General features: G+C 39.3%; 1 protein-coding gene across 2 annotated transcripts in view; it reads left to right on the forward strand.

Moving 5' to 3' along the window:
• The window catches only part of LOC108716057 (microprocessor complex subunit DGCR8), a 32,691-nt gene continuing 20,097 nt past the window's right edge, over nt 1-12,594 (forward strand). The window contains exons 1-4 of one of the 2 annotated variants that reach the window (XM_018262148.2): nt 1-341; nt 2,091-2,245; nt 7,577-8,563; nt 9,355-9,514. In XM_018262148.2, the coding sequence (XP_018117637.1) occupies nt 7,838-8,563; nt 9,355-9,514 (886 nt within the window). In that variant the 5' untranslated portion in view covers nt 1-341; nt 2,091-2,245; nt 7,577-7,837. The remainder of the gene's footprint in view (nt 342-2,090; nt 2,246-7,576; nt 8,564-9,354; nt 9,515-12,594) is intronic. The other variant, XM_018262157.2, reaches the window with a different exon arrangement.

Genomic DNA, 12,594 nt, shown 5'->3' on the forward strand with positions numbered 1-12,594 from the left:
TCTGGCTTTACTTGTAGTTCTTTGTTCTGAGGCGGTAATGCAGTATTAAAATGTCAAACACATAATGAGACAAGTAACCAACGAATATCACTGTATGAACAATGTAAGCGTAATTTTACTTTTGTTACTTGGGTTACGTAGAATTACAAATGGGAGCGGAAAGCCACGAGAAGCCATCTTGGAAGAGGGCAAAAGAAGTATTAGCCACATACGGCGTTGTGTAGGATAAGAGGGTGGGAGAAAAACAGAGAGAAACCTGCGGACCAGACAGCGACATTGAAGAAACAGGAGACCCACCCGCACAATCTGCCTCCATCTTCTGCAAGATGGCCGACACCAAGGTATGGCAAGTCCTATACACCTCCCGGCTCGCCGCTCTTTACAGGATGCTTTTGCTCTGGTCATTTGTAAACTGGGCAGGGCGATTGTGTAGAGAGAAATAGTGCGGGTGACAAGGCGTGAAGGTGTCGCACTGGGGCAGAGCTGAATGAGGGAACAAAGCAGTGACGTTGGGCCGGAGGAGAGTTGATGCAGTCCAACTGTATGGGATCAAGTGTTTGCTATTCGCTTCTTTCCCTGCTTCAACTCTCTGCACCCCAAGGAGGGAGATGAAGTGATTCCCAATGAGGCAATTGTTTGGCCATTCCTGCGGGAACTGTAGCCAATGTCTTTCACTACACGTGTATGTACCGGTACTGGCACCTAATCATGCGCTGGCCTACAGTCCTACCTAATCGACTACTAACTCAACTGCTCAACCCCCGGTGCGTCTACACTAAGGATAAGTGCAGCTGGGATTCACTTGCCTTATCATTCTAGCGTGACACTGCTCAGACACCTACCTGAGCATAGTGAACACCTCCCTCCCCGTGTAGCAAAGGAACAGTCTTACCCTTTAGTGCCTCTCTTCTTGGACATTCAAACAGTAACAGTTTTTTGGGATACATGTTACATTTACACACAGTCAAATTATAGAAAACCTATATTTAATCCTGTATTTCATCAGACCTCAGTAAGCATAGGGGGCAGCCAGTGATGACTAATGTCATGTTGAGTAACTAGTTCATGTGGTCTGCTAGTTATTCTCTATACCACATAGCCACACCAGAGCAACTGCATGACTCAATCAGTCACCTTACAATCTTTATATGCAGCTGTGATTGCAGTTGGACCAGATGTGAATGCTGCTAAAATCTGACCAACAAATGGGTTCATATCTGTAACAGTTGATTCACACGATGCACGCACACATAAAGCCAATTCAAGAATAGGCAATTCTTGAAAAGTTTGTATGCAACACATTTCCTTGGCATTAGGCTTATACTTTAGTTATAGGAACAGTAACACCAAAAAAATGAAAAGTAATGAAAATATCATGTACTATTGCCCTGCACTGGTAAAACTGATGTTTGCTCAGAAACTCCACTATAGTTCATATAAACAAGCTGCTGTGTAGCAATGGTGAAATTGAAAAAAAGGCTATGGTACAGGTTAAATAGTGGATAACAGATAACACCATCATGTTCTACAGAGCTGATCTGCTATCTTCTGTGTAACCCAAGCCTTTTCTCACTACCCCTATTGCTACACAGCAGCTTATTTATATAAACAATAGTAGTATTTCTGAAGCAAACACAACAGTTTTACCAGTGCAGGGCAACAGTTTTCCCTTAAAGAAAGGGTGCATCCTAGATTTACCTGCTTTGATTAACCCTGTATAGTGGTTTAATCTACCCCCTAGAAAAACTCCACCAGAGTGTCCACCACTGGACCTGATTACACATGTAACAATATAGAATAATAATAATAATAATCAAATGACTTTCCTTTTCCACATAATATAAATATATCCCTCAGAATCTGCATCCCTCAACTAACTAGGCATACTGCACTGAGAGAAGTTGAACATATAGGGCATTTTAATGCCTCAAAGGAACAGCATAAAGCACAATTGCTAATAAATTTTTGGAAGATTATCAGAACAGCAGTCTGGCTCATCCTAAAATTATGATTTTTTTTTATTTTAAATATTTTATGATATTTATTAATTTTTTTACTGAATGTGCTCCCCTGTTTCCCCCTACAAACAGGGTCATTTGTTGATGGATAAATAGCCCAGAATAAACAAACCCTACCCTTCCCCAAGCTGTAGCCTTTGATGAATGATGTCTTACGTTTGACTGGCAAGAAGTTTTATCAGCTTCTCTTCTGCTTGGGAGAACAGTAATTGACATGAAGTAACACAGTAAGACTTGTTTCATTTTTATATTTCGTGCAAGAAATAACAAAAAAAAAAAATGAACATTTCTTGAAGGGGTTGTTCACACAAACACCTAGGTTTCAGGTAGTTCACCTGAAATAAAGACTTTTTCCAATTACTTTCTATTTTCTATGTATGGCCGTATGTGTAAAGCGTCATGTTTCACCTCCTAAAGCATCGTTCTAAACTGTTTTAAATTGATACATTTAGTTTATAAATTTCTTATCTTCGTCCCTGCTGAGCAGAATCCCTGAACTTTTGGTATGATGTATAGGGTGATATTCTGAGTTATTTGCAATTGGTTTTCATTTTTTATTATTTGTGTTTTTTGAGTTATTTAGCTTTTTATTCAGCAGCTATCCAGTTTGCAGTTTCCGCTATCTGGTTGCTAGGTTCCAAGTTACCCTAGTAACCATGCATTGATTTGAATATTGAGACTGGAATATTAACAGGAGTGGGCCTGAATAGAAGGATCAGTAATAAAAATTAGAAATAATACATTTGTAGCCTTACAGAGCATTTGCTTTTTATAAGGGGACAGCGATGCCCATTTAAAAGCTGCAAAGAGTTAGAAAAAAAGGCAAATAATTATAAAACTATAAAAAATCAAATCAAAACCAATTGAAAAGTTGCTTAGAATTGGCCATTCTATGACATAGTAGAAATTACCTTAAAGGTGAACCACCCCTTGTTAGAATTGATATAGTTGCCAATACTTCAGAGATGCTGCTGAGAAATGTATCCACTAAATGTTGCAAAATTGTAACAGTTTAATCTACACCTGAATACTGAGCTGCCAGACTCAAACACCAGAAACAGGAACACTAAACTTTAGACTTAGATTTTGAAAAAACAGTAACAAATAAATAATGGAAAGTATTTGAAAAAAGGTCTTTATTTCTGAACACGTTGAACGCAATCTGAAAACAACTGAACTGAAAAAAAGTGTATGGAAGGTGAACAACTTCTTTAACTTAAGAAATAACCAAAAACAATGTTTAGTACAAGCCTTATTCAATCCTTTCATGTTAAAAGAGGATAAACACTGCCCCTTTAATTGGGCCAATATCAAGCGCAAGATGTAAAGCTAGACTGTACTGTACAGCGGAACGAGGCATGTATAAAGTATGTGGCTTCCGCTTATAACTTGATATATATATATATATATATATTAGTACAAAGAACCGGCACTCACGAAACTGAGGTCATCAATGCCTGGGTGCAGTCCTCGATAAGTAGAATCAGTGGAGATGTTGGAGATCGCACTCGCAGGTCTTAAAAGTAATAAATAGATTTTTATTTGTGGACAATCGCTGACGTTTCGGCTGATACAATAGCCTTTCTCTTTTTCACTTTAAGAAAGGCTGTTGTATCAGCCGAAACGTCAGCGATTGTCCACAAATAAAAATCTATTTATTACTCTTAAGACCTGCGAGTGCGATCTCTAACATCGCCACTGAATAATATATACACTAAACAAGTTAGCTCCAGCACTCTCAACATATAACCCCCTAAAAAAAATATTTGTGCACAACTGAACTGTAACTTTTAGTAACACTTTTAGTTACAAAGTTTGTTCAAAGCATGCATAAGCTGATGCGCCCGTCAAGGCAGTGTCCAAGCGTAAGTCCTATCCTAAGTGAAAAAAAAGAAAGTGTTACCTTTGGGGGGAGACAGACCATACCTGCTTTTCTCTTTATTTAGCATGATCTCTTCCAAAGACACATACACATACACATACACATACACATACACATACACATACACATATATATATATATATATATATATATATATATATATATATATATATATATATATATATATAAAAATAATTATTTTTTATATATATATATATATATCTATATATATATAAAATAATTATTTTCTGACAGTGCTAGATGTTCCTATTTACATTTCTTATTAGACTTGAATTGAGACTATTAAAGGAAAACTATACCCAACAATGTAGGTCTCTCTAAAAATATATTGCATAAAACAGCTCGTGATAATATGCTTTTTTTAGTAGTGATAATATACTTTTTTAGTAGTATGTGCCATTGGGAAATCCTAAATATAAAATTGCCATTTTAAAAAATAAGGGCCCTCGGATCATAGGATTCACAGTGTACACAAATAAACCATACACGAGCCAATTAAAAGACAGAATTCTGTTTTTCACACTTCTTGTTACAGTTAGGGTCTGGCCACAGATTCGGGGCGACAATCTCCCCAAACTGCCTTCCCCCTGCCCTCGCTGGCTAAGTGGAAGGCACACACGGTGCTTCATTTTCCAAACGTCCGGTTTCCTCATGAGGCAAGAGTAGTATTTCTTGTCAGGAGATCTCTAAAGTGGTTCAAGGCAAGAGATGTAAAAGGGCAATATTTACTTAAAAATATATTCAAGTTTGGTAAGATTCTTTAATATGCCACTGAATATGATCTGTTGCTCAATGGGGAACTCCGGCTTCCAAACCAAAATTTGATAAAGAGGCCCACATAACACAGAAACCCCTAATATTCCCATCACAGTTACAGGTTTCTTCAAAAAGTATGAAAAAATGCCATTTTCTATGCTGCAGTCAGCTCTTTAACAGATCTTTTTGTGTCATTTGAAATCCTTGCAGGGAGATGTTACAAATTGTAACAACTTCTCCACAGCTTACAGACAGCATGCAGGAACTACATAACCCACAATGCATTGCACTGTGATGTTCCATTCCTTATTGAAATCATGTGTGCAGGCATTTGTGGGGTTTAGAGAATGCAGGCTAAGTACAGTACCCATTAGATTACAGTAAATTAGCCACTAAATTGTCTGTGTTTATATAAAACAATGGACCAGAACTCAAAATAACCCTTTTGTGCACTGGAACTTTCTGCTGTGGAACTGACAGGGAACTTGCACACATCAGATATAGGACCAGAAGAAGCATAGCGTAAAATATTACTTTTGATCAATTTTACCTGTTATCTTCTCTTAAATTATCCTTTGTTCTGCCCCTTGTTTGCACAACAATACTGGGATCCTCAAAGTACAAAAAAACTAAAAAAGATAACACTTGCACATAAACTCATGTCAAATTGGGAAAAGCAGGTCTGATGACTGCTGGTACTGTGGCAACCAGAAAAAAAGGGAGCCTCTGACGCCACTGTAGAAAAAGAGCTTAAAAATAAAGATTACTGTTAGTTCCCATTAGATTCTTCTAAATTAGACCTTACATTTTACCTAAATTTTGAAAAATATTATCATTGTTTTGCACATAAAACACTGCACTGGAATTAAAAATGACACAAATTGTATGGGTAACTGTGGGTGACAACCAACTGCTTTGTGAAACAGTGGAAACCCCTGCCAGCACCAGTCTATACTGACCCCCTTTTGGGGCCCCGAATTTTCTGCTGCAAAACTGACTGGGTACCTGCTCACATCAGAGTTAGGACCAGAGGAAACAGAGCAAAAGATTACTTTTGGTCAATTTCTCATAAATTACCCATTGTTCTGCCCCTTGTTTGCCCAAAAAAACCAGGACCTTAAAAAAAAAAAAAAAACACCTCATGTCCTGCATTACCATTTCCCACTTTACCATGTCCTTTTTTAAATAAAGAAAGCAAGAAAGTGTAAAACACATTAACGAATTAAACTTTTCATTTATATAAATATGTAATGTTAAACTGAGAAATGTAAAAAAAAAAACAAAACAATATGATAATTTGATTCATCATACAGCCCTTCGTATCTGTGGCAGCATGCCCAGGAGCCACCCATCATGCAGCCATGTACCTGTGCCAGCATGCCCAGCAGCCATCCGTCATACAGCCCCCTGTACCTATGCCAGAATGCCCAGCAGCCACCCCTCATATAGCCCTCCTGTGCCAGCATGCCCAGTAGCCACCCATCATACAGCCCTCATGCACCTGGCACATAAGCCCAGCAGCCAGCATATTGTCCCCAATCTTTACCTGTGCCAATAGCAGCCAAAAATAAATCAGAATTATTGCATAATTTGCCCCCAACTTATGTACCTGTGCCAGCAGCATCTGAACCAAACATAAATCAGATCACTGTCTGTGATCACATCATACTGTCGCCCAAATATTTATTACATGTGCCAGCGCCCAGCCAAGCAGCAATAGAAAAATATGGCCCACAAATCTGGAAGCGTCACAGACTAGTGTCTTGATAGAAGAATATTAATCTTCCTTCAACTTCCTTTGACAGAGCAGCGAAGCACGCAAACCACACCAACATGCCGTCAGCTCTCTGCCTCTCTCTGTCAGCGAACTGTGTCAGTGACCTCATTGACGTACGTACGTACGTAGCGCCGCCGCACCGAACCAGCAGAAGTTGTCACTTGCCGGCAAGAGGGAGGGAGAAGGTGAGGGAGGTGATGGATGGATGGATTCAGCCCATGCCGGGCCAGGATTACTACTTTAATACATTATTAAATAAGTAAAAGCCGCCTACTCTGCCTACACCTAGTTCTGGCCCTGGGGGCGTGGCTAGCCATTGAGCATGGAAGGCTGCTACCACCAATCCAGAAACTGACATCAATGAGCCAAGAAACATTTTTAAAAATAATAAAACATAATTCTTAAGTGGGAAGGGAAAAAAAATTGACATCCTTGTATTGTGACAAAAAGTCACATGATTTTCCTCCCCGCCCTGTTATAAACCACTGCGATGCATGTAGTATTGACGTAGTCTTGTGTGATAAGACTTGTGGTGCTGGGATTTTCTGCAAGAAAAGTGGCTACGAGCCTGCAGTTAACATCTTTGTGAAGTAGCAATCCAGGACTGCGGGCTGTGTCAGGAAAGGCGAGACTGAGTATGTACTAACTTGAATTAGCAGGGTCCCCTGCTGTCCGGTATCTGCAGACTTGGGAAGGGTCGGGTCCTTGAATGTTCTTTTTCCTACACAGCTCTCCGTACTGTCTGGTTTTGTCACAGCAGTCCCGGTTAAAAGCCCTTCCGAAATCTGCAGCTCACAGACAGCAGGGGGCCCGGTATTCCAAGTTAAGTGCAACATAGCCCCATAAGACTTAAACCCCCCCAGGTCTAGGAAGACTGTCCTACCCATGGCAGCTCTGATTTGATGTATGTTTTTTTTTTTTTTCTTCGTTTTAATGAGCCCTTCATTGTTTAGGGCTAGATATTCCCTGTACAATGGCATTTTCCATGTTCTTATCATAGTGAGAGTTTGCTGATAAATAAAACTGCAGTGCAATTTACATTAGTTTATTGTGTGTATGTGTAAGAGACTGCAACCCTCTCCCCATTGTTTCTTTCCTTTCTTTTTTCTTTTCTTGTTGCAGGTAGACATGAAGGTCTGGATCCATGAAGCCTGATGCCTGGTGCTTGCTCTCATTAAGCTGAATACATTGTGATTTCCAGTAATAGAGACAGTATTTTTGAAGGCTGTCTACATTAATGAAAAGAGCAATGTAGTCAGCTTAACAAAATCATCAGTGTTACCTACTGATTGTAACGTGGTACAGTCACATTGCTGGGCACTTGCATGCTAGGGTTATAGTTACATTTGTAAATTAGCTATTTTGTTGTCTGTAGTATTAATTATGGAGGAGTGTGAGGAAGTAGCCCCTTTCCCAGAGGTAAATGGACATGACGTGACGGAAATGAATCCAGCATCTCCCCCACCTCTGCCGCCAGAAGAAGAGCCTCCACCACCTCCCCTGCAAACGTCCAGTGACGCAGAGGTAATGGACGTTGGCTCTGGTGGTGATGGACAGTCACAAACCCCAGCTGGGGAACTGCAGCAAAACAACGGGTTACAGCTTCTCACTAAAGGGTCAACTTCCTACAAGAGTCATCGTACAGTTCTTGATCCCTTTCACAGTGACCAAAGTCCAAGAACAGCCCGTCATGCACCGTCTAATAAAAGGTTTACCCCCGATCTTAAGTTGCTTAAGGATGTTAAGGTTAGTGTAAGCTTTACAGAGAGTTGCAGAAGCAAAGACAGACATGTTCTGTACACTGGATTGGAATGTGAGGGTTCCCTACATGGAGGTAGCAATATGAACAGTGTAAATGGCGATATGTATGTTTGTCCTTTTGCTGGTAGTAGTAATGGAAATGTTACAGATAGTATTGAAATTACACTTAAGAAAAACTATGAGCCTGAAATTGACCAGGAGAAGAAAGTAGAATATGCTGTTCTGGATGAACTTGAAGATTTTACCGAAAATGTTATGGATGTCGATGAAGATGGAGCAGAATTTGTATCGGAATCCATTCTCCAGAGAGATAAGATTGATGAAGAAGCCCTGATATACAGCTATGAGGTATGTTTCTGAACATGATAACAAGTGCATTGTGGGAGCACAAACTAGGCGGTGTAGATGTTAATAGTTACAAAACATACATTTGTTGCCTAATTCTTTCATTCTGTACATTGTGTAGCGCATTTGGATTCTATTTTTATTTTACTTTTTGAGTTTCACAGCAACTGCAGCTTCCAGTTGAGAGAGCTGAAATCAGTGGTGTACGACTTGCTGGCTTGCTGTTGAAACTTTTAGCAGTGGAATGGTCAGATAGTTCTACCATAACTGGAAAGCTGCAGGATGCCCATTCCTTGTTTAAAGGAACAGAAATATAAAAAGTGTTTTAAAGTAGTAAAAATATAATGCAGTGTTGCCCTGCATTGGTACAACTGCTTTTTGGTATTATTAAATAATATAAACCAATGTTTATATAAATAAGCTGCTGTGTAGAAATGAGGGCAGCCATTCAAAGGAGAAAAGGCTCAGGTTACATAGCAGATAGCAGATATGCTCTGTAGAACATAATGGTCTTATCTGTTATCCATAATTTAACCTGTGCCATATAGCCTTTTTTCAATTTTCGCCATTGCTACACAGCTTCTTATTTATATAAACTATGGTAGTTTTTCTGAATGAAACACACCAGTTGTACCAGTGCAGGACAACAGTGCATGATATTTTCATTACTTTAAAGCACATTAATTGTTTGATGTTATTGTGTCTTTAAATATGTGTTTGCAAGGTTAAGAGGAAGGGGTTCTGTTTCCCCACACCGATGGATTTGGGGATGTTCCTGATCATTTTTCTTACAGGATGAATTTGATAACGATGTGGATGCACTTCTGGAAGAGTCCCTTCACAGCCCCAAAAAGAGAAGAATAGAGGAGAAATATGATATTGATAGTGATCACCAATCAGATGGAGAGTCAAGTGTTCAGCCCATGGTGACCAAAATAAAAACAGTACTGAAAAGTAAGCTATGGCTATCATTTAACTGTTTGCTTCTTTTTAATCTAATTAAGTGGTACGCAGTGTGTTTAAAAGGGGTTGTTCACCTTCCATCACTGTTTTAAATTGTTCTAAACTGATACATTAGTTGATACGAGCGCCTGCCTTCTCTAAAGTAGGGTGGTGGGTGGCGTCGGCAGTGTGATCAGGGTTATTTGAAATATGGCGCCTGTGACAAGGAAACCCTGGAGAAGTGCGGTCCATAGATCGATGTGGAGGTAGAACTTTATTATGTTTTAAATGGGAACTATAGCGAAAATGAAAATGGAATATAAGCTTCAGCATACTAAAATAATAAACTTTCTAAATACAATCAATTAATTATTCTGTACTGTTTCTGAAATAATCAAATTTATCTTCACTATTCCTATCTCATCTGTTTCTCCTCATTCAGGGGTTGGGTGTCAGATGACTGATCCAATATATCATATAGAGGGCTTCTTTTGCCTAGAAGATATTAGAGCTCACTCTATTAAAATCACAAGAAATCCTGTCTCTACATGCAGAATTTGTGCAAAAGGCCGTTACGATGCAGAATATTTAATTTATGGTGTTTAGAACATTTATTTCAGTATGGCGAAGCTTATGTTAAATTTTAATTTTCTCGTTCATTCCCCTTTAAAGGAGTAACAAGCCCTTGCTACTAAAATCCCCTACCCCCACCCTACATAGACCCCCCTCTCCCTGCTCCCCCCCATCCTAGGTGTTACCTTTGCTAAATGCCCCTAACTCTTTACTTATCCCTCGGTGCAGATTCTGTCCAGCGGAGTTCACGGGTGCCATCTTCAGCCGCTTCGGTAATCTTTGGGTCTTCTTCCGGTGCTTTGGCAATTTCCATGACTTTCGGCGCATGTGCAATTGTCGCAAAACAAAAAATTGCTCCAACTGCGCATGTGCCGATATGCTGCTCTATTCCCGAAGATTACCGAAGAGAAGAAGGTGGCTCCCGTGACCTCTGCTGGACAGAAACTGCAAGCTCATCAATTCTCCCTCAATTAATACATTTCACTTAACAACAATTAAGTAAATTTACAGAAAAAGACAAAAATAACCCTATTGATTCTCTATGGCTTCGATACAATACAATTAAATCCACTGCACAAATATACAGACAGATCAGAAGAATAGACATAAACAAACCCAGTACTAATCTCACAAAATGGTCATGGATAATCCCGCAATCGGAAAACAAAGATATTCTCCAATACTTTACACGTATTATGAAAAGCTTACCGGTTAGTACATACTAGGAAATGGCCCTACAGATTTTACATCACGCTTATTTAACACCATTGAAAAGATTTCACATTGGAACTGCCATCTTAGACAGCTGCTTGAAATGCGGAGAAGCTAGAGCTGACATGCTACATTGTTTTTGGTCATGTCTACATGATTCTGGGAGGAAAATGCCAGTTGTTGAAGATTTATCTGGGAAAACAATGCTTATCACTGCTGCATGGGCCATATTTAGTAAAGTTACATCCAATACAAATACCTCCTGACCAGAAAAAGCCGTGGCAGAACGATTAGCGGCGGCAGCCAGAAAAGCTACTTTACACAAATGGCTCCCCCACTTATTTCCCTACTACAGCAAAAATTACATTATATTTTTCATTTAGACTGGGTAGAAACTTTGATACAGAAAGAAAATAATACAAAAACATTCTTTGACATTTGGCTAACCTACATAAACACTCTACCACCAACAACTAGACAATTAACCATACAAACATTTAAACATACTACGTGGTACGAAACAGAATTCATAAAAGGCTCTGAACCTGTCCGGGAGGCGGAACAACTACTTAAGAGAGAGGAGAATCTGCAACAACTAACTACACTGGAACCCCCCAGGAGTCACTAGCTCAACAGACTGCTAACAAGTCACCCAACACAACAATAAAGATACTAGTAACTCTCGCATATTACCTACGCTAAGCAAATTAATCAAGTTATTTATACTTTCAAATAGGATAGAGGTAAACCTGCAATGTTCTGATGGTCACTTTGACAACATTTAGATATGTTAATCCTTATTCTTGAATTCATATAACTTGACGTATACTTGATAATTGTTCATTTTATTTATTATGAAAACAACGGAACTGAAAAAAAAATGGGATCTATCTGAACAGCTTATTTAGACAATTGTGTCATATGTGACAGGGTTTTTTGTTCCTCAGTCTAGTGAACTCCGTAGGAAGAAAGGTTAAAGGTGGCCATACACCGGGAGATCCGTTTGTTTGGCGATGTCGCCAAATGAGCAGATCTCTCCCCAATGTGCCCACATTTAGCTGGGTGATATCGGTCTGATCCGATCGTGGGCCCTAGAGCCCAACGATCAGAATGGAGGCCATGTGGGCGGATCAACAACTAAACTGAAATAGTATCTGGAAGTAGGGATAGGCAAATTTTTTCATGCGTCAAAATAAAAAGATGCAAGTCAAAAAAAATTCGCCACGTGACAATTTTTTTGACGCCTATGGGCGTCAGCGACATTTTGCCGGCGTGGGTCAAATTCGCCCATCCCTATCTGGAAGGTGAACACTCGCTTATTTTGCCAGTCCTACTTTTATTTGTTGCAAGAACAAAGTCGACTTTAGCAATTTTTAGGCAATTGGTGTGATAAAAAACAATATGAAATATAGACCTCTAAGTATTTCATACAAATTATCCATGCATTGTAAAATTTTGCATTACGCATTACTCATGCCTCCTGACAACATTCGTAGATATTGGGAAAAGAAAGAGAAATGTAACCTTTTTAAACTGCGGCTTTTGAGTTGGTTTGTGTAGCAAATAAGTTCCTATTTTTCCTTTCATTTTTAACCAGCACTGTGTCACTTTGGTGACCCAATTAATGTTGTAGAAGAATTCCTACAGGGCTTGCAACTCTAAATAATTTAACCCCCTTGCCCCCCCCCCCCCCCCGAAAACTCGTAGGCAATAACGAATAATATATGGTGCTGGTTTTACTTTAGGCATCTGTTGTGGTACTTTTTTAAAATTAAGGGTGTGTGTTTGAATGGTCTCTGCTAGAAGTA

The sequence above is a fragment of the Xenopus laevis genome, chromosome 1L (genome assembly GCF_017654675.1).
Source record: "Xenopus laevis strain J_2021 chromosome 1L, Xenopus_laevis_v10.1, whole genome shotgun sequence".
Lineage (NCBI taxonomy): Eukaryota > Metazoa > Chordata > Amphibia > Anura > Pipidae > Xenopus > Xenopus laevis.